Consider the following 18,225-nt stretch of genomic DNA (forward strand, 5'->3'; position numbering starts at 1 on the left):
CCTGGAGGGGAAAACGTTTCAAAAAGTTTGGTAACAAGGAGCCCAAACTAATTATGATCACTCCAAGAGAATTTAAGGATTGAACTGGAAGGACAGCAAACAGATAAAAAATGGGAAAGCTCTGGAAAGATTTTAAACTCTTTTCTCCATCAGTAAAAGTAGAACTACCACATTTGGCCTCAACATTGCAGCCTTCATGTGCTGCATGAAGAAGTAGAAATGGCACTAAAGAAAACAAAGATGGAAAGAACAGATGTGAACCAGATTAAGTATATTCGAGGTGGTCCTTTCTGGAGGTGATATAATTTTGAGGAGTTGAATTTTCAACACATCTGAAAGGGGAGAGTACCAAAGCTTTGGGGGTGAGGAGGGGAGTGGGAAGGGATTGGACCTTACTGTTGTCAGAGTAATGTGACCAGGAAAATATTTTTAAAATTGAATTTTAATTTTTTCAGTTAACAAAAATCTTTCCTCTCCACATCTCTTTATTTGAAAAAAAAATGAAACTCATATACATAATTGAGCAAAACAAATTCCTGTATTGCCCATATCCCGAAATATTTCTCTCTCTCAATCTGTACCATGAGGCCGTTATTTCAGTCTCTCAAGAGGTGTAGGTAGCGTGTTTCATCATAGGTGCTCTGGAATCATGGTTTGAGCAAGAAAATATTAATGAATACCAGTCTATCTCTTTCTTTTCTCACCTTTGTAAACGTTTTTATGAAATCTCCACATATGCACATACATCAAGGTCGTCTTTGAGAAAGGAATAGGGAGACTTTCACAAATGATAATCCACAGCAGACCAAATCTTCACTGTCATGCAGTTGACATAGGTGGAAAGAATACAAGATCTCAGTGTGTTTGATAGCAAAATTCCACCTCAAAATTTCTCCTAACATTCATATCTGGAAATTCAGCAATGTTTGACCGTCTGATTACAAGAGGCGTTATAAAACAGGGCAATGTGTACTCAGCAACGGTATTTGCTACCATTGTGGAGGATGTCCACTGAAGAATCCAAGTAGAAGAGGAGAGGTCTGCTAGGTGCTCTTTTTGTGGCTGATGCGCTACAGACTATATCAAGGCCTAGAACCTTGTAGAGTATCCTAAATGAGATCTATAACCATTATAAAATTTGTCTTAACTATCCATGCTGGAGGTACCAAGTGGCTGAAGAATAATCTATTGTCCAGCCTAGGTTATACTTGAATGGACAACTCAGAGCTGTTTCATTAGTGTGGGAGGACTCGATGTGTATGTATTTCATAAAAATTTAAAAATCAGTTATGTTTTATATGTGCAGATAGCTAATGGACTAGCTCAATGAGAAATCACTTTGATGACATTTGTTAAATGGGATTGGGGCTCCTAATCTCAGTTTCACTTAACAAAATGAAATAACAAATTGCTTAGAATATTAATAGTTGGATTAGAAAATGCTTTTTGTTTCTATGGTTGTCATAAATATCCCTGTACTGACTAGTTGTGTATACTGTGAGCTAGAACTAATTTTCGATTCCCAATGCAGGATATTCCCCCTGTCCATAAGATACAGAGAAACAATTTTCTGTTCTGGATAGAAGTTAATGAGCAGTACACCTGGTTTGAAAACACAACACACTTTGAGCCTTTTCTCACAGAAACAATGCGGACAAGTTGTACTTTCCTTTGCTATTTTGTAACAAATGGGTTAACAATACCAAATAACGAGAACCTAGATCATAACTGTTTTCAGTTTCTCAGTTTTATGCAACTCATCTTCTTGTCAAAGACCTTTCAAAAGTTCTAGAACATGTTTATTTTTATCAGCATCTGTTCTAAAAGACTTCACTCTATAGTTTTGGTTTTAAGCCGCCTACATCAGGAGCTTCTCAGTGACAGTCACATTCTAATGAATGAATGAGGCATTTATTATTATATGCAAAGCACTATTTGGCACTGGGGACACAAATAGAAAATTAATACAATACCTGCTTTCCGGGAGCTCACATTCTAGTGGGGAAAAGAGATGTGTAGGTTTCAGCTGCAAGTCAGTTGGAAAAGTTCCATAGTCCTCAGGGTGCAGCAGCAAAACAGATGGTGTTGCCTTAATGTCATTTTGTTATAAAATCTTCAGTTGTTGATGTTAAACTGTTTGATGGTGCTAAAGACTTTGGTGACAAGAACTTTCATTTTGGATCTTCAGTAGATGTAACTGCGGCACCTTTAGGAGCAGTTGCCGTGCTGTGTCCACAGAAGAGTTTCTTCCTAGGATGATGACTTTGGGCACTGCTTCATTAGTACCCAAATAGCATTGCCATTTCCAAGGTTCTTGGTTCAGTGTCCTGAACTAATTCCATTAGGGTTTGAGGGGAGCTGGTGGATTGACCTACCTGGCCATCCTGCCTCCTGTATCTCTCCCAGGGTGCCTTGCTATTTTAACTAGGCTCATATGCCTACCCTTCATATGGCAGTTAATTGACACTTGGTGGGGATGGCTGGTGCCTTCTCTACAGGAGTTGCCTTCCCTGATGATGGCCATGAGGGTTCATCTGGGATGGGAGCAGGACCAGTGGTCTGTGGAGTTGCTGATACTCCCAGGGTTCTTGGTCTTTGCCTATTGGTAATAGGATAGTCAGCAGTTGTGACTGAAAGTGACTTCACCTTGTTGGTCTTTAACCTTTTTCTTGCCATTCAGATTCCACTGCCTATGGGCTCTTGCTGAGATGGGTGTTCTTCTCTTTTTACGTATTTCTCAAATTACATTTTTTTCTTGACCTTCAGTCTTGCTTCTCACCTCTCCACGTAGAGAATGATTTTTTCCATTTATCTACACTAGCAGTAGCTTGATTCTTAGAAGCACTGCTCTAAAGTTTTTGTTGTTCTTCCTGCCTCAAAGTTTGCAACTCAGTCTCTTATTCCTTCACGTTGGTAGCACTCTCCAATATGGTGAAGATTTGGGGCCTGTCATAGTCTTCCTTTTTGGCCTCCTCTCCCATGCAAAGTCTAGAGAAGAAAATAAAAAGCAACAGACTGAAGAATGCACACTACATACTTGTTGAAACACAAGAGTTTTGGGGTTTTTGGCCTTTTTTTTGCCTTTCTTGTTAGCACAGTGTACTCTTCCATGCCTTGAAGGAAAGCCACAAGCATAGGTTACACAGGAAAAACAACTTACTGAGGAACCTAGAGTTAAAGAAATACAAAGAAGTCTTCCTTTTTGCATACAAAATATGTACTCCTAGGAGAGCTCTTCTGTTCCCAGAAATTCTGTAATACGACGTTGCTGTGTGAAATGGTTGGAACTCATGTTCTATTTCTTCATTCTGAAAATCTATTTAATATATTTTTCTTGATTAGAGGATGTAACAAATGTGAAACTTCTAAGAATGATTATTTCTTTATTTTGATAAATGTTTGGAATCTTAACCAAAAATCAGAGAAGCCATTATGTGTATATTTTATATACATGTAAAAATTTTTATGCTAAATAATGTTAATATATGTTACATGTGTATGTAAATATATGTGTGTGAGAGTATATGTATGTATGTGTTGGATAGACACTATACTTTGAAAATGAGTTGGGTCTAGAGTTAAAAAGGATTACCTTTGGGGGATTGCGAAGTTTTTAATGACTTCCAAGGTTCTCCCTGAAACCAAGGCCCATCTTTTTAATCCCAGTATTCCTTCATAAATTGAAGAATCCAAACTGAAGCATGGGGTGACCATCACCCTATGAGGTGTGGGGTATACCCCATTACCAGTGAAGAAATGTGCAAGAGGAGGGACCTAAAGGATACCATTGAGGGAGAATTGTTCAATAATTCATGTACTCAGTTAGTATCCACATAATGTCTGAGATGTAGAGCAAGGCTCGAGGTTTGATGAGTGGTCTTTCTGTGGACAGCTTAGAGGAGAATGTGGCCTAAAATAACATAGTCAGCAGGGATGGGGTGTGGTATTTGTTGATGAAGGGACTATCCATATTAGTGAGATCACAGATCTCAATGTCAATGTCTAAGTCATCCTTTCTTGATGATGAAGGATGTGAAAGTGATCCTAGAGGGTTTTGGTATTTAGAATGGATATTTTTACAGATGGGTTTTTAGTGAGCTGTCATGTTACTTCACCTGGTTCCATTTGCAAAGTGATTGGAGGGATGCAGTCTGATTATGGGACAGAGGTTTTTGGCACATGAATCTAATTGGCTTGAATTGTAGCATCAATGACGAATCCTGGTCCTTGAAGGATTCACATTTGTTATACTAGCTCCGAGATTTGCAAAGCGCTTTACGAGCATTATCTCATGTGATCCGCAGAGTAACCCTGGGAAGGCAGATGCCATCCTCATTTGACAGACTGAGGTAGAAATGGAGGTAGATATAGAGCACGTGACTTGCCCAGAGCCCCACAACGAGTAAGGGTGTGGGGCAGAACTTGGAACTCTGGGCTTTCTGACTCCAGATCCATCCATTTGTCCACAATATATTTACTTTATGTCATTGCTTAAATATCATGCTTAGAATTGTAGAGCCATTAATGTCAGGAGCTGGAAGAGATTTTCGAAATCAGGTAGACTAAACCTCTCATTTTTGTGCATCAGACTGGCCTTCCTCAAGTCATATGACTAAAGTGTGGATCCTCAGATCTTCTCTTAATTCAAAGTCCAGCCCTCTTTTCATCGTTCCACGTTGCCTCTTAGTTAAGTGTTATCCAACCACTCTGGATAAATCTTTATCTGCATGTATTTTGTGGACCTGCTTTTTAGCTTTAAAAAAGCTGGTCTTATTGAAGCAGAATATCTCCTTAATTTCTTTTTGGAATCTGAAAACTCAAATATATTATTGTTTTCATCCATTATCTAACAGAAAGTAACTTGAATAGCAGCAGTTCTAGTCAGTCAGCAAGAACAGTGAGGCTCTAGAGGAGGCCGTGGAATCATCAGCACTTTTTCATTTGCCTAGAGACTAAGGAATGAGCAAAATTATTTCTTGAGGTCCCTTCCAGGTCCAGGTCTTCTTGTTTTGGATTCTCATGGGTTTTAGGCGTATTGGCCCTCCAGCAATTTTCTTGCAGTTCAGTGTGTTACGGTATAGAAGAATGAAATACATTAAGGAATGAAGGTGGTTGTAAGTCACCTGTCAGAAGCATGAAACATCTTCATTGTTGGTTTGTCACAGTGTTCTTTGCTCTCTTTGCTCTTGTCTACACAGTGGTCTGACTCCTCCAAAACGGAGCCGTGGGAAACCAGCTCTTTCTCGAGTCCCTTTTCTGGAAGGGGTCAATGGAGACTCAGACTACAGCAGTTCAGGTGAGACCCCTGGTTTGGGCCAGATCTGAGGAGTCAGCTTCTGCGGTGCTAGGTTCTTCTGAGGGCCCACGCTGCTGTACGAACCCTGGGAAATCAGCCACCTGAACTTCATTCTTCCACTTTGGAGAGAAGTATCCTTAGTCCCAGCTCATTGCAGTACAACCAGCTCTCCAGCTCTTCCTGATTTGAGAGAGAAGAGTAGAGCATGTACAATTCTATGTCGTTCTCTTCAAATTAAATTTTAGCTAGTGCTTTCAACGATCCTTCCTTATCCTTTTCGAACCACTAACTAGTAGTTCTCTTCTGGGTGCCACATTTTAAGGGGAACATTGACAAGATAGAGCTTTTCAGAGAAGGAAAACCAAAATGCTAAGGGTTCTGAAAGCTATGGGAAGTTAAAGGAACTGCTGTTTAGCCTGGAAAAGATAAGCATTAGGTGAGGATATGGTTGTAATATTCAAATATTTGATAGTTTGTCACATGGAAGGATTAGATTATTCTGCTTGGCCCCACAGGGCACAACTAGGACCAATAAGTGGACATTGCAGGGAAGGCAGATTTTAGTTTGACATAGGAAGCGCTTCATGATTCCTAGCAGGACTGAACTGCTTTGGGAGATAGTTCCTATCACAAGAGCTGTTGTTTCAGGGAAAGGGTTCATTCATTGATTCCTGAGGTCCTTTCTACTCCATCAGTCTTTGATTCTGTCAGGGTTTTAAGTAGATTCCTCAAAAAAGAATAAAAATGGGTAGGTTTGTAAATCAGATGGCCAAGAGGTGAGGAACAGAGGCGGGGGTCTAAAAAAAAACCTGCCCCTCCCTGGAGCTTTGCTCCACTTTCCTGTTGAACATGAGCACTAATAGAAGTGGGAGGTGAGAAAGACCCTGTCCTTTCCACATGTGATGCCGCATTGTCATAGCACAATAGGAGTTGTTAAACCCATCCTATGCTTTCTCTGGGGTTTCTTTTCCAACAACCTGATGCCAGTATATATGGACAGGATGTGCAAATAATAAATAATGTGCTGCAAGACCTGGCAATAAGTACTTTAAGGTTCTCCCTGTCCTAGACACAAACACCAACCTCTGGCCTGCTTGGCCTGTCCCTACCCTGTAGCAACCACCTGAGCTCCCTGGGGAGATGGGCAGGGTGTTGCCATACCAAGAGTCCATTTGCAAGTCAATTTGGTGCCTCCTGGCAACACCCAGCCACTGCTGTGAACACTTTGTAGATAAAGAGGTGCTGAGGAGAATCTAGACTGGGATCATGGAGTGGGGGGAATGGAGAGGTTGCTCAGCTTTTCCAGTAAGCTTTTTCTTTTCCCTGCAGTGGTGAAACAACTAAATTCTACCTGACCAAATGGGGGACCTTTGTGGGTGGCTTACTGAGTTGGACTGGGTCTCAGACCTTAAAGGAATTTCTTTTAATAAAGAACTTCAGGGGAGGGGAGAAATCTTATTTGGAAACTCCCAGGCTCCACAGGCCACCTCAGAGAGCAGGGGTGGGGTGTTAGTGTGGAATCCAAGTGTCATTTTGAGTCAGCTGTCTCTGCCCCTTCTCTTCAACCCTACCCCCAACCCCCAGGCAGAAGCCTCCTGATGCCCTTGGAAGATAATGCAGACCTGGAGCCCCTGGAGCTGGTGTGGGCCAAGTGCCGAGGCTATCCTTCCTACCCTGCCTTGGTGAGTCCCTGCCCCAGGTTCTTTCTGCCCTTGGGATTTTTATCTCATAAAAACAACTGTGACTTGGGACCTTGGTCACCAAAGAAAGCCTGTACCCCGGTCTGGAGTGCCTCAGACTAGTAAAGTGTCCATTATGAAATGCACTCAGAGGCTTTTGTGTTTCAGTGTCTGGGCATTTCCCCCAGCAGGGATTTTGTGCTCTGCTTCTCGCTAAAGGTGATAACCTCCTGTATGTTCCCCACTGTTCAAGGCTCTTCCACAGCACTTCTTAGTTGACCCACACCAACAGTACTGGGAATTAAGCAGGGCAGATGAAAAAACAGGTGTGCTGTCAGAGAGGTAAAGTGATCTACTTTGAATGTCCCAACGCAGGATCAAAACCTCTGATTCCCACACTTAGCATAGTGCCTGGCACACAGTAGGCACTTACCAGATGTTGTTTGATAGGTTTCTAGTCCAGACCTCCCTGGCTACACAGCCAAGCATGGAATAAGAAATTTAGCATATTTGTGCCAGGTACAGAATCAATATTTTGCATCTGTTCTTATTAACTATGACCACTAGGGGTCCAGGGTTAGAGGAGAGTGAGGTGTGAACAGGGCCAAAGGCCTTATAATAAGGCTTCCAAAACTTGCGACATTTGAAGAATGGGCTTGAAGGCCAGTGACTTCATGGAAGATGAAAAAGGGCCAATACAATACTTTGCTTCTTAAGAAGTTTGAAAAGACAATGTAGCAATAGCAGATTTTCTCTTTTTGGTTGTATACGTGGGACAGATTTTGAGCTATCCATTTGCAAGTCCTCTAAGCCCCATCAAAACAACTCACTTGTTTTGGTGTGTAAACCAAAGAGTGCAGCGCACACCTTCTCCTGTGTTCTTTATGTGACGAATTCTAATATAAACCAGTCATCTAAATTATGTCCTATCATCCGGGGTCTTGCACACATTGGGGTTCACCTGATTGCTCTTCAGTCTGAGAAGCATGACTTAGAATGAATGTCCAATTGGGCGTGTGTCCAATTCTCCTGAGAGAAATTATTGCTGGTCTCCTCCTAGAGGAGGCTTTACCTTTTTTCAGATCAGTATCTTAAGAGGAATTGAGAGAGAGTAGAGAAGTGAGTGAGGAGCAGTTTATGAGAAAAGATTAGTCTTTGGAGATTTTCTCAGTCAGGTTATCCAAGTCCCTATGGGCTTATTGTACAGAGAATAATGGTCAGCTATTCTCAATCTCTGGAGGTAGCAGAACAGTGAGTGAGAAGGAGGTGGCAGGGGCAGCAGCGGCTGGCTTGGTGAAGTGAAAATTGCTTGAGAGAAAGAGAGTAGGAGATCAGGATTCAGATCTTTGACAAGCCCATCAGCTCTCATCAGCAGTCTGAGTCTCCATTTACTCATGTTAAGTAGGGAGTTACTTCAGGGAAACTTATTAAAAAAGAACCCAGGTGTGAGAGGACCTTGAGAAGTGGAAAGGTGCCAAACAAACCTAAGGGACTGTTGCTATGAAGATGTAGGGTTAGGCTTAGGACCAATGTAATGATGTGCTTTCGAAGTCTGATTAACAGGGAGGTGGGGAGGATAAGATGTCTGCACATTTATTAAATGTCTCCTATGTGCAAGGCTCTACATTAGACGTTGGGATACAAAAACAAAAATAAAAACAGCCCCTGCCCTTGAGGAAGATCTTACATTATGTTGGGGGGATTTCCAGTGACTCAATTCTTTGCATTAACTCTATTCTTAACAACCTCCTTTCTATTAGCCCTCTGATCCTCAGCCCTACAAACTGGACCTTCTGTATGAGCAAATAAAGTCCTTTTTTGGAGCTCCAAATGTCTTCTGTCCCTAATGTTGTTCTGACCAAGATTGTTGAGGTTGTCGAGGTCAAAGCAATTGAGACCCTTAACGGGGAACTGATGAACATACACTGATGGAGGTGAATATATGTCTATGAAATAGACTTCTCATGATAGTGTTAAGTCAGATGTAGCATTAACCCATCATCTCCTGGCACATGGCCACCCACCTCTGCTACACAAATAAGGCCTTCATGTGTCTGAGATCCGAAATGAATTGTGATAATTTAAAGGAAAAAAAGGACAGAAGAGACTGGGCCTGACTCTCTTTGCCCAAGTGAATATAAGAAATGAAGAGGACAGCTTGTTTACCTCACATCAGCGAGAGCAGACTCATTCAGTCATGAGCCCCCACATTAAGGAACTTCCCCAAAATGTTCCTTTGTACTATATGGAATACATCTCAGGGAGCAGGCTCATGCTGAGGAGGGTTTAGAAGGGTGAGCACTCAAAGGGAATTTGTTCAGGATTCCCTTTTTAGGGCAATGAGGAACAGGGCAGATAAAGTCGCTGAGGCCTCTGTAAGTGTAATTGTGGGCAGGGGTTAAAACTCTTTGAAGGACAGCTTTGGAGTTCAACAACTAAGAGCTTCATCCCTTATATGAGAAGACTTGCCGACTCCATTTCTCTTCTTACTGGGGTGGCATTTGTTCGTTTCTTCCCAGATTATTGATCCCAAGATGCCCCGTGAGGGCCTTCTGCACAACGGTGTGCCTATTCCTGTCCCACCACTGGATGTGCTGAAGTTGGGGGAGCAGAAGCAAGTGGAAGCTGGAGAGAAACTCTTCCTTGTCCTCTTCTTTGACAACAAGCGGACCTGGTGAGTGGGTGCTCATGGCCTTCTCTCTCCCCCTTCTCAAGTATATTTTCCCTGCATCTTTTCCCCCGACATTTGGATTTCCAAAGAGGTGAGATTGAGCAGCTAGTTAAATGCCTTAAACATTTTGAATTTAGAGTCTGGAGTGCTTCTCATGGGTGCTGCTCATGGGCCTGAATGACCTTTTTCTCTTAGCTTTTGGAAACTGGCCTAATAGTAGTGACCTGGGCATTCAGCCTCTGTCCCATCCACATTACCTTTGTGATTAGAAGAGCAGCGGGGAGGCTATGAACGACTTAAATCTTTTTTGGTGCTGTCATGTTCTTGGAGGTACCAACTTCTTGTCCTTTTGACACTCTCAGTCCCTTTGTTGCTTTAGCCACATGATTCCTGCAGTACTGTGGAGCCTGCTTGCTGGGGCCAAACCCTAGGGCCGGCCCTGCTTGTCAGAACTAAGGGCAGACGGACCTTTTAAGATAGCTAGGCTCGGCCAGATGGGTCTCCAGTTCTGGCCACTAACAACCCTCCAAACAGATTTAATCCCCTAAAGGCCTTGGGTTTTTTGGGGTTTTTTTTGGAGCGGGGAAGGCAAGGCAATTGGGGTTAGGTCACACAGCTGGTAAGTGTGTCAAGTGTTTGAGGCCTGATCTGAATTCAGGTCTTCCTGACTACAGGGCCAGTGCTCTACTCACTGCACCACCTAGCTGCCCCGCCCCCCCCCCCCCCCCAAAGGCTTTGGGAGCAAGCTAGGTTCAATTGTCTTCAATCCCACACCACTGGACACATATCACTCGTCATTCTGGCTATTTTTTGTTTGTTTTTAATTCTGTTTTGGAAACCTCTTCTGAGACACTCTTCAGGGTTTGTCTTTCTTCATTTCATCTCAGCAAGGTTCCGTCTCTCTCCAAACCCCATCCTTTACCTCTCACTCTGGCTTTGTGGGGCTCAATCTCTCTGTCATGCTTTCCTGGGATTGGGGCTCTAGATTAGAAAGGATAGGAGAAGTATGAAGGGAGATGATTGAGAAACCAAGCATTGATAACCATGGGAGCATTAGTAAAGATAGTTCATAGTGATAGATACTCTTAAAAGAAAGTGATGCCCTTCCAAATTAAAAAGGGCTTAGAGGGAATATTCATCAAGGTACCTACCTACTTGTGGCCTGGGCTTACTGGTAAGCAGGGCTGGTCTTGTGTTTGGGTTGCAGGCAGTGGCTTCCTCGGGACAAAGTCCTCCCCCTAGGAGTAGAAGACACCGTGGACAAATTGAAGATGCTGGAGGGCCGCAAGACCAGCATTCGCAAGTCCGTGCAAGTGGCCTATGACCGTGCCATGATCCACTTGAGCCGGGTTCGGGGCCACCATCCTTTTGTCACCTCTGGTTACCTGTAAGGGAGTGGGATGTGGCCTGCCTGCCTTTGCCTCTGATCCTGGAGTGGGGAACCCTGCCCTTCCCATGGTGGGACGAATGGCAGACAGCCTCTCCCTGGTGCTGTGGAGGATAGGGGGCTGGAGCCCGAAGAGTCCATGGGGAAATGTCCTGTTGCGGACAACAGCATGACTCCCATGGTCGGTCCTATCATGTGCCAAAAATTCCTAGCTGAGCTCCTTCAGAGGATGATTTACTGAGGAGCTGGCTAGAGGCAGGGACAGAAGCTGGATGCGGGCCCTGCTGTGGAGGATGTCTCCTGGGCTCAGTTCCCAAGGGGCTGCTGCCGCCCCCACCCCCACTGTACCTCGGATTGGGCCAGGATCTGACCTCGATCCCAGAGGTGCTGTAGATACACTAGGGTCCCATGGAGAATCCAGCTGAGCCCCTCTTGTGCACCCCCCTCTGCTGCTCACACACTGTCACTTGTTCTGTGAGATTTCCTCTCCCCGCTCTCTTCTCTCACTCGCTCACACTTGCTCCTTTGCTTACTCTCTTGTGCCAAATTGATAGAAATTCTCACCAAACTAAATTATTTTTTAAAGTCCCAGTTTCTCTATAGATCTGGCTGCTATACAGGGCAGGGTCACCAGGTGTGGCTCTGTCTAGGACCCCAGACAGAAACTAGTACAACACATGTAATCCCAACGTCCACCCCCAGGGAAACAGAATCAGGAAGTAGACGTACTGCCTCAGGGTTAGACTTCTCCTTAATTTGGTCCTTAAGAGCGCAGGTGTCTTAGCATCCTGTGGGCATAGACAAGGCTGCAGTGATAGATTTCTTCACTTTCTAGCTTTATGGCTGAAGAACAGCGTGATAGGGAAGAACCCTTCCCTCCTCAGACACTGGATGTCATTAGCAGTTAAAAGTTTCTTGTTGCCCTCTGGCTGTGTCTGTCCTGATGCTCCCTTCCCCTTTCCCCAGTCACCTCTTTCCTCTTTTCACCAACTTCGTCCTCCATTGTGGATAGGGTCCCTGCTTGCTGGGCCCTCAAATTGTGCCAGCAGTACCTCCTGTCCCTCTCCTGCTCTTCATAACCTTGCTCCTCCCTGTCACTCCTGCAGCAGAATCCTCAGGTGGAGGGGATGATAAAACCCTGCAAAAAAACCTTTCATTTCAGTGTCTCTCTCACCTCCCCAACCCCTAAAAAACTGTGAACTGGGAATGTCAACCAGAAGTGTTGACGTCTGTTCTCTTCTGCCCCCACTCCCCAGCTGTTTCCCCCCTACACTCTCGCACCAAAGTCACAGGGCCTGGTTGCAGACCACCAAGCACTGCGTTGCTTTTTAACCTGTCGTTCTTTTTAATTGTTTTAAATTTTTCATAGGGGAATTTTGGATGAAATGAAATCGTGGGGGGAGATCACTGCCATTTCTACTCAGTCGACTTTTTAAAAGGGAAGAAAACAAACAAAATACCCACCCACCACTACTTATACATTTGGGACACGAGCCAGAGTTTAAGGGTAAACCAACAGAGCAGGTCTGTACCATTGGAAGGATGGCTGGGGTTTGGGTTTTTTGTAAAATAATAATATAATGCCTAGAGCCGTGTGGATAGGGAAGGACGTGATGTACATAGTTGTAAGATAGTGTTCTAAATTATTCAGGCCTATTGTTTCCCTTCTTGAGAGTCCCCCCCACCACCCCGTCCACCCCCCAACCCCCAATTGTGTGGCTGGGTCTTTTAAACTCACAACACGGTGAGTGCCGTTTTATCGAAAGGAGCCAATGCTTTTCCCCAGGTAGTCAGTCAGCTGTGGACTTTGTGACCTGTGTCTAAACCTGTGTTTTAAGATCTTGGGGCTCTCCCGTGCCCCTTTCTCTGTCTCTGTCTCTATCTCTTTTTTAAAATGATCTTTTAGAATGGGAATTGGCTCAGATCCTGCTGTGGCACCAGGCCTGTGCGTCACTGTCAAGTCTGCTGTGAAGAAGCACACGATGCTCTATTTATTGTAGAAAGTGACTTTATTTGCTTTCTAGAATTGTTTATATCAGATGGTATAAGAGAGGTAATTAAAAAAAAGAGAAAAATCTATGCTTGTAAAGAAGACAAAAGTTAATTTTACCTACTATAATATGACTGTCTTAAACTTTTTTTTCTCCCTGAGAAATAAATGTTCTAATGGACAGCAGTAGCTGTGTGGTGCTTGTTGCAATTGACGCTCACCCTCCCTAGCCCTTCCCATAGACAACCTAGTAGAGATGGTTCCCTCCCATGGGAAGTGCTTTTCTGACTAAGAAAGTAGCTCTCCAGCAAGGCCTAGACTTCACCTGATCCATGCCAAATGACTTGAGTTGGAGGTGTCTTGCTACTTGAACCTTCCCTAGGAGGGCAGGCTTAGGTACGCTGAGGAAAGAGAGAACCTAGACTTCTGGGCAATCCTGCATTTTCCCACTATTCAAATTTCTAGGTTCACTTTCCCCACCATTGGTTCCTTTACCCGTTGTTCCTTTTCCCTGGTGGCGGCAGTAAAGCCAGCTTGAGCCCTGCTGCTTGCTTCTGGGGAAGAGTAGAAGGAAAGTGATAGAAGTTGGAATTCTTTCTCATAAAGTTCCCCACCCCTCTGTGGTCCTCTTGGGAAACTACAGGAAGTAGCTCTTTGTGCCCTAATCCATGGCCCAGGATGTCAGCCAGGGTGCCTAGTTCTCATGTGTGCACAGCCATTCAAGTTGAAAGGGAAGAGAGCCGTCACTTTTGTTGTCTACAATACCTACCTTCTAAGGGTTGTTTTTTTTTTTAAATCACTTCTCATTTTGATGACCGTTTGTTAAGGAGGTGGTACCTGTTGAGTTCCCTCCAAACTCTGATTCTGACACTGCCTCTAGGTGCTTACACCAACCCAAACAGGGAGAAAGCCAGGAATTGTTCTTCCTCACTTTAGAAATGGACTCTCAGGGTCTCAGAGAAGTGTGACTACAGATAGAGCAAAGCTGGATTGAACCCAGCCTGCTGACTCCTAGCCTACTTTGCTTCTAGTGACTGTCTTGTTTCTTGTAGTTTGATTCTCCTCAGGAAATAGTTCTTTTCTGGGATCCTACCTCTAGGTCTTGGGACTCAACTGGGATGACTCCAGTTATTTTGGGGTAAAGCCTTACTATTTGGCAAAAACTGGTGAGAAGACTGGAAAAGTCTAGCAAAAAATTAGAAATAGAATAGATTAACATCTACCACTATATTCCAAGATAAAACAAAATGGGTATGTGACTTGCATGTAAGGTGACATCGTAAGCAAAGTAGAAGAACAAAGAATGCCTTTCCTTTCAGATCTGTGGATAGGGGTAGAGTTTAAATGATCAAACAATAGAATCGTAGAAGACAAGATGGACGGTTGATTTTATAAAATTAAAATGTTGTTGTACAAATTAATGCAGTTAAAATTAGAAGGGAAATAGGTAACTGGGGATAAAATCTTCACCAGTTTCTCTGCCAAAGATATCATATCCAAGATGTTTAACAGATTTTAAGACTGAATCATTTCCTAATAGATAAACAGTTAAAAGATATGAACAGTCTTCAAAAAAAAAAAACTGAAGCAACCCATAGCTATGCCAAAGTGCTTTAAATCAAAGCAACTCAGGTTCCACCTCACACCTATCAGATTGACTAAGAGGGCCAAAGGAAAATGACACGTTGAAGGGGCTGGGGCAAATCAGGTACATAGTTGCAGTGTTGGAGCTATAAATTAAATGATCCAGCCATTGTGGAAAGCAATTTAGAACTACGCCCAGAGTTACTAAATTGTGCATACCCTTTGACGATTACTAGACCTATATCCTGAAAGATAACAAAGAAAGAGGGAAAGGACCCACATCTACAAAAACATAGCAGCTTTTTAAAAAGTAGCCCCAAATTGGGAACTAAGGGGGTACCCACCTATTGGAGTATGCTCAAATTAAAATGTATGTGCACAATGGACTATTATATTGTGCCATAAGACATGATGAAATGGATGGTTTGAAAGGAAACTGAGACCACCTATGAGCCGATGTAGAATGAACTAGAACGATTTACACAACAATACAATTATAAAGAAAAACAGCCCTGAAAAACTAGAACTCTCATCAATGCAATGATAAACCTTGAGTCCAGAGGTCAGAAGGTAAATAAAAGGGCTTCCATCTCCTGCCAGAGAAGTGATGAATTTAAAGTGTAGAATCACATAAATTTTTGTTCATGGCCAATATAAGGATTTGTTTAACTTGACTGTGAATATTTGTTATGATGGTTTGAAATATTTTTTATTCAATTGGAGGAAGAGAGGGAGAGGTGATAAATATATGCATAAATAATATATTTGAAAATTTTTTTTATTTTTAGTTTACAACATTCAGTTACACAAGTTTTTGAGTTCCAAATTTTCTCCCCCTCCTCCTCCCATCTGATGTAGGTTCTACATACACCTTCACATCAAACTTATTTACAATAGTCAAGTTGTGAAGAAGAATTATAACCAATGGAATGAACCATGAGAAAGAAGAAATAAAACAGAAAAAGAGCAAATAGTTTGCCTTAGTTTGCATTCAGACTCCATAATTCCTTCTCTGGATGTGGATAGCTTTTTCCATCATGAGTCTTTTGTTTTTGTTTTTGTTTTTTTTTTTTTTTTGGAGGGGGGAAGATAGGGCAATTGGGGTTAAGTGACTTACCCAAGGTCACACAGCTAGTAAGTGTGTCAAGTTTCTGAGGCTGGATTTGAACTCAGGGCCTCCTGACTCCAGGGCCAGTACTCTACTCACTTCACCACCTAACTGCCCCATGAGTGTTTTGGAGCCGTCTTATAACCTTGTATTGCTGAGAAGAGCCCAATCTATCAAAGTTAGCCATCACATAGACGTGTATCTGTAATCGTGTATAATGTTCTCCTGGTTCTTCTCCCCTCACTCAGCATCAGATCATGCAAGTCTTTCCAGGTTACTATGAAGTCCATCTGCTCCTCATTTCTTATAGCACAATAGTGTTCCATTACATTCATATGCCACAACTTGTTTAGCCATTCCGTAGTTGATAAGCATCCCCTTAATTTCCAATTCTTTGCCACCACAAAAAGAGCTGCTATAAATATTTTTGTACATATGGGTCCTTTTCCCACTTGTATGATCTCTTTGGGATACAGCCCTAGAAGTGGTATTGCTGGGTCAAAGGGTATGCACATTTTTATAGCCCTTTGGGCATAGTTCCAAATTGCTCTCCAGAATGGCTGGATCCGTTCACAACTCCACCAACAATGTAACAGTGTTCCAATTTTCCCACATCTTCTCCAGCATTTATCATTTTCCTGTTTTGTCATGTTAGCCTATCTGACAGGAGAGATGTGGTACCTAAGAGTCGTTTTGATTTGCATTTCTCTAATCAATTGTGATTTAGAGCATTTTTTCATATGATTATAGTTATCTTTAATTTCTTCCTCTGAAAACTGCCTGTTCATATCCTTTGACCATTTATCAGTTGGGGAATGACTTCTATTCTTATAAATTTGACTCAGTTCTCTGTATATTTTAGAGATGAGGCCTTTATCAGAGACACTGGTTGTAAAAATTCTTTCCCAATTTTCTGCTTCCCTCCCAATCTTGGTTGCATCATAAATAATATTTTTTAAAAGGAAAAAGATGAAGCCAGAGCCAAGGTGGAAGAGGGAGTATGGAGATCCTAGATAGTGTATCAAAAAAGGAGGAAGTTACTACTTGATCTGTATCGCAAAGAGCTAATAAAAAAGGGAAAAGGACCCACATGTACAAAAATATTTATAGCAACTCTTTGTGGTGGCAAAGAATTGGAAATTAAGGGGATGTTTATCAACTACGGAATGGCTAAACAAGTTGTGGCATATGAATATAATGGAATACTATTGTTCCATAAGAAATGATGAGCAGGTGAACTTCAAAAAAACCTGAAAAGACTTACCTGATCTGATGCTGAGTGAATTGAGCAGAACCAGGAGAACTTTGTACACAGTAATAACAGCAACATTGTTTAATGACCTGCTGATAGATCTAGCTCTTCTCAGCAATGCATTGATCTAAGACAATTACAAAAGACTCATGATGGAAAATGCTATTCACATCCAGAGAAAGAACTATGGAGTCTAAATGCAGATAGAAGCATACTATTTTCTTTTTTTCTTTCTCGTGGTTTTCCCCTTTTGTTCTGATTCTTCTTTCACAACATGACTAATGCAGAAATATGTTTAATATGATTGCACATGTATAGCCTATATCAGATTGCATGCCATCTTGGGGAGGGGAGAGGGAAGGGAGAGGGGAAAATTTAGAACTAAAAATCTTATAAAAGTCAATGTTGAAAACTAAAAATTAATTAAAAAAAAGAAAAAGGAGGAAGTTCAGAAGCCAGTAGCAGGAGTGGTGTGGCTCAGACTCTAAACTTGGAGCAGGGTCTCTCTTCCAGTATCTAGTCCTGTCTGCAGAGGAATAACCAGTAGGAAACCCAGACCAAAGGGGAACCTCCAATTCTACCACCTTAAACTAACAACTTAACACCTGGTTGATTAGAGACAGACTTTAGCAGAACTCTGTCCTTGCTCAGACCCAAACCCAGGCCAGAAACTTGCATAGCTTATTCCAGTGGGACAAACAAGACTTCTCTGGATCAGACTCCTTTGGTAGCTCCGAAAGCTTACCAGCCCTCCACCTGTCCCTGAGATCCTGGAATAACATAACACTTAATACTCCAAGAATGCAGCAATAGGACCAGGACCAGAACTTCCCTCCAGAAGATCCTCAGAGCCTTGGAAGAATGGGCAAGCCAAAAAAAAAAAACTCTTACCATAACGAGCTACTATAGCAGCAGGGATGCTCAAGACACAAATGCAGAAGAAAGTAACTCCAAAACATCTACAAGCAATACCTCTAGGGGAAAAAAAACAGCTTGAGGACAAACTCAATTAGAATTCCTGGAAGAGATGTAGCAAGAGTTTAGAAGGTAGTTAAAAGATGTTTTTATAAATGGAATGAGAGTGCTTGAGGAAAAAAATGAAAAGAATTGAAAACTATGGAAGAAAGAATTGGAAAGAGAATTAATAGCTTGCTACAAGAAATACAAAATCTTATCCAAGCAAAAATTCCCTAAAAATGAAATTGGACCAAATAGAAGCCAATGACTTCATGAGGCAACAAGAAATATTAAAACAAAG

At 42.4% G+C, this 18,225-nt stretch overlaps 1 protein-coding gene across 4 annotated transcripts in view; it reads left to right on the top strand.

The window, feature by feature from the left end:
- Positions 1-13,209, top strand: part of BRPF3 (bromodomain and PHD finger containing 3) — a 32,290-nt gene extending 19,081 nt beyond the window's left edge. For all 4 annotated transcript variants that reach the window (XM_036767029.1, XM_036767030.1, XM_036767031.1 and 1 more), the window contains 4 exons: positions 5,199-5,296; positions 6,881-6,978; positions 9,495-9,649; positions 10,854-13,209. In XM_036767029.1, the coding sequence (XP_036622924.1) occupies positions 5,199-5,296; positions 6,881-6,978; positions 9,495-9,649; positions 10,854-11,037 (535 nt within the window). In that variant the 3' untranslated portion in view covers positions 11,038-13,209. The remainder of the gene's footprint in view (positions 1-5,198; positions 5,297-6,880; positions 6,979-9,494; positions 9,650-10,853) is intronic.
- The last annotated feature ends 5,016 nt before the right edge of the window (positions 13,210-18,225 follow it).

The sequence above is a fragment of the Trichosurus vulpecula genome, chromosome 7, assembly GCF_011100635.1.
Source record: "Trichosurus vulpecula isolate mTriVul1 chromosome 7, mTriVul1.pri, whole genome shotgun sequence".
In the NCBI taxonomy this organism is placed as follows: domain Eukaryota; kingdom Metazoa; phylum Chordata; class Mammalia; order Diprotodontia; family Phalangeridae; genus Trichosurus; species Trichosurus vulpecula.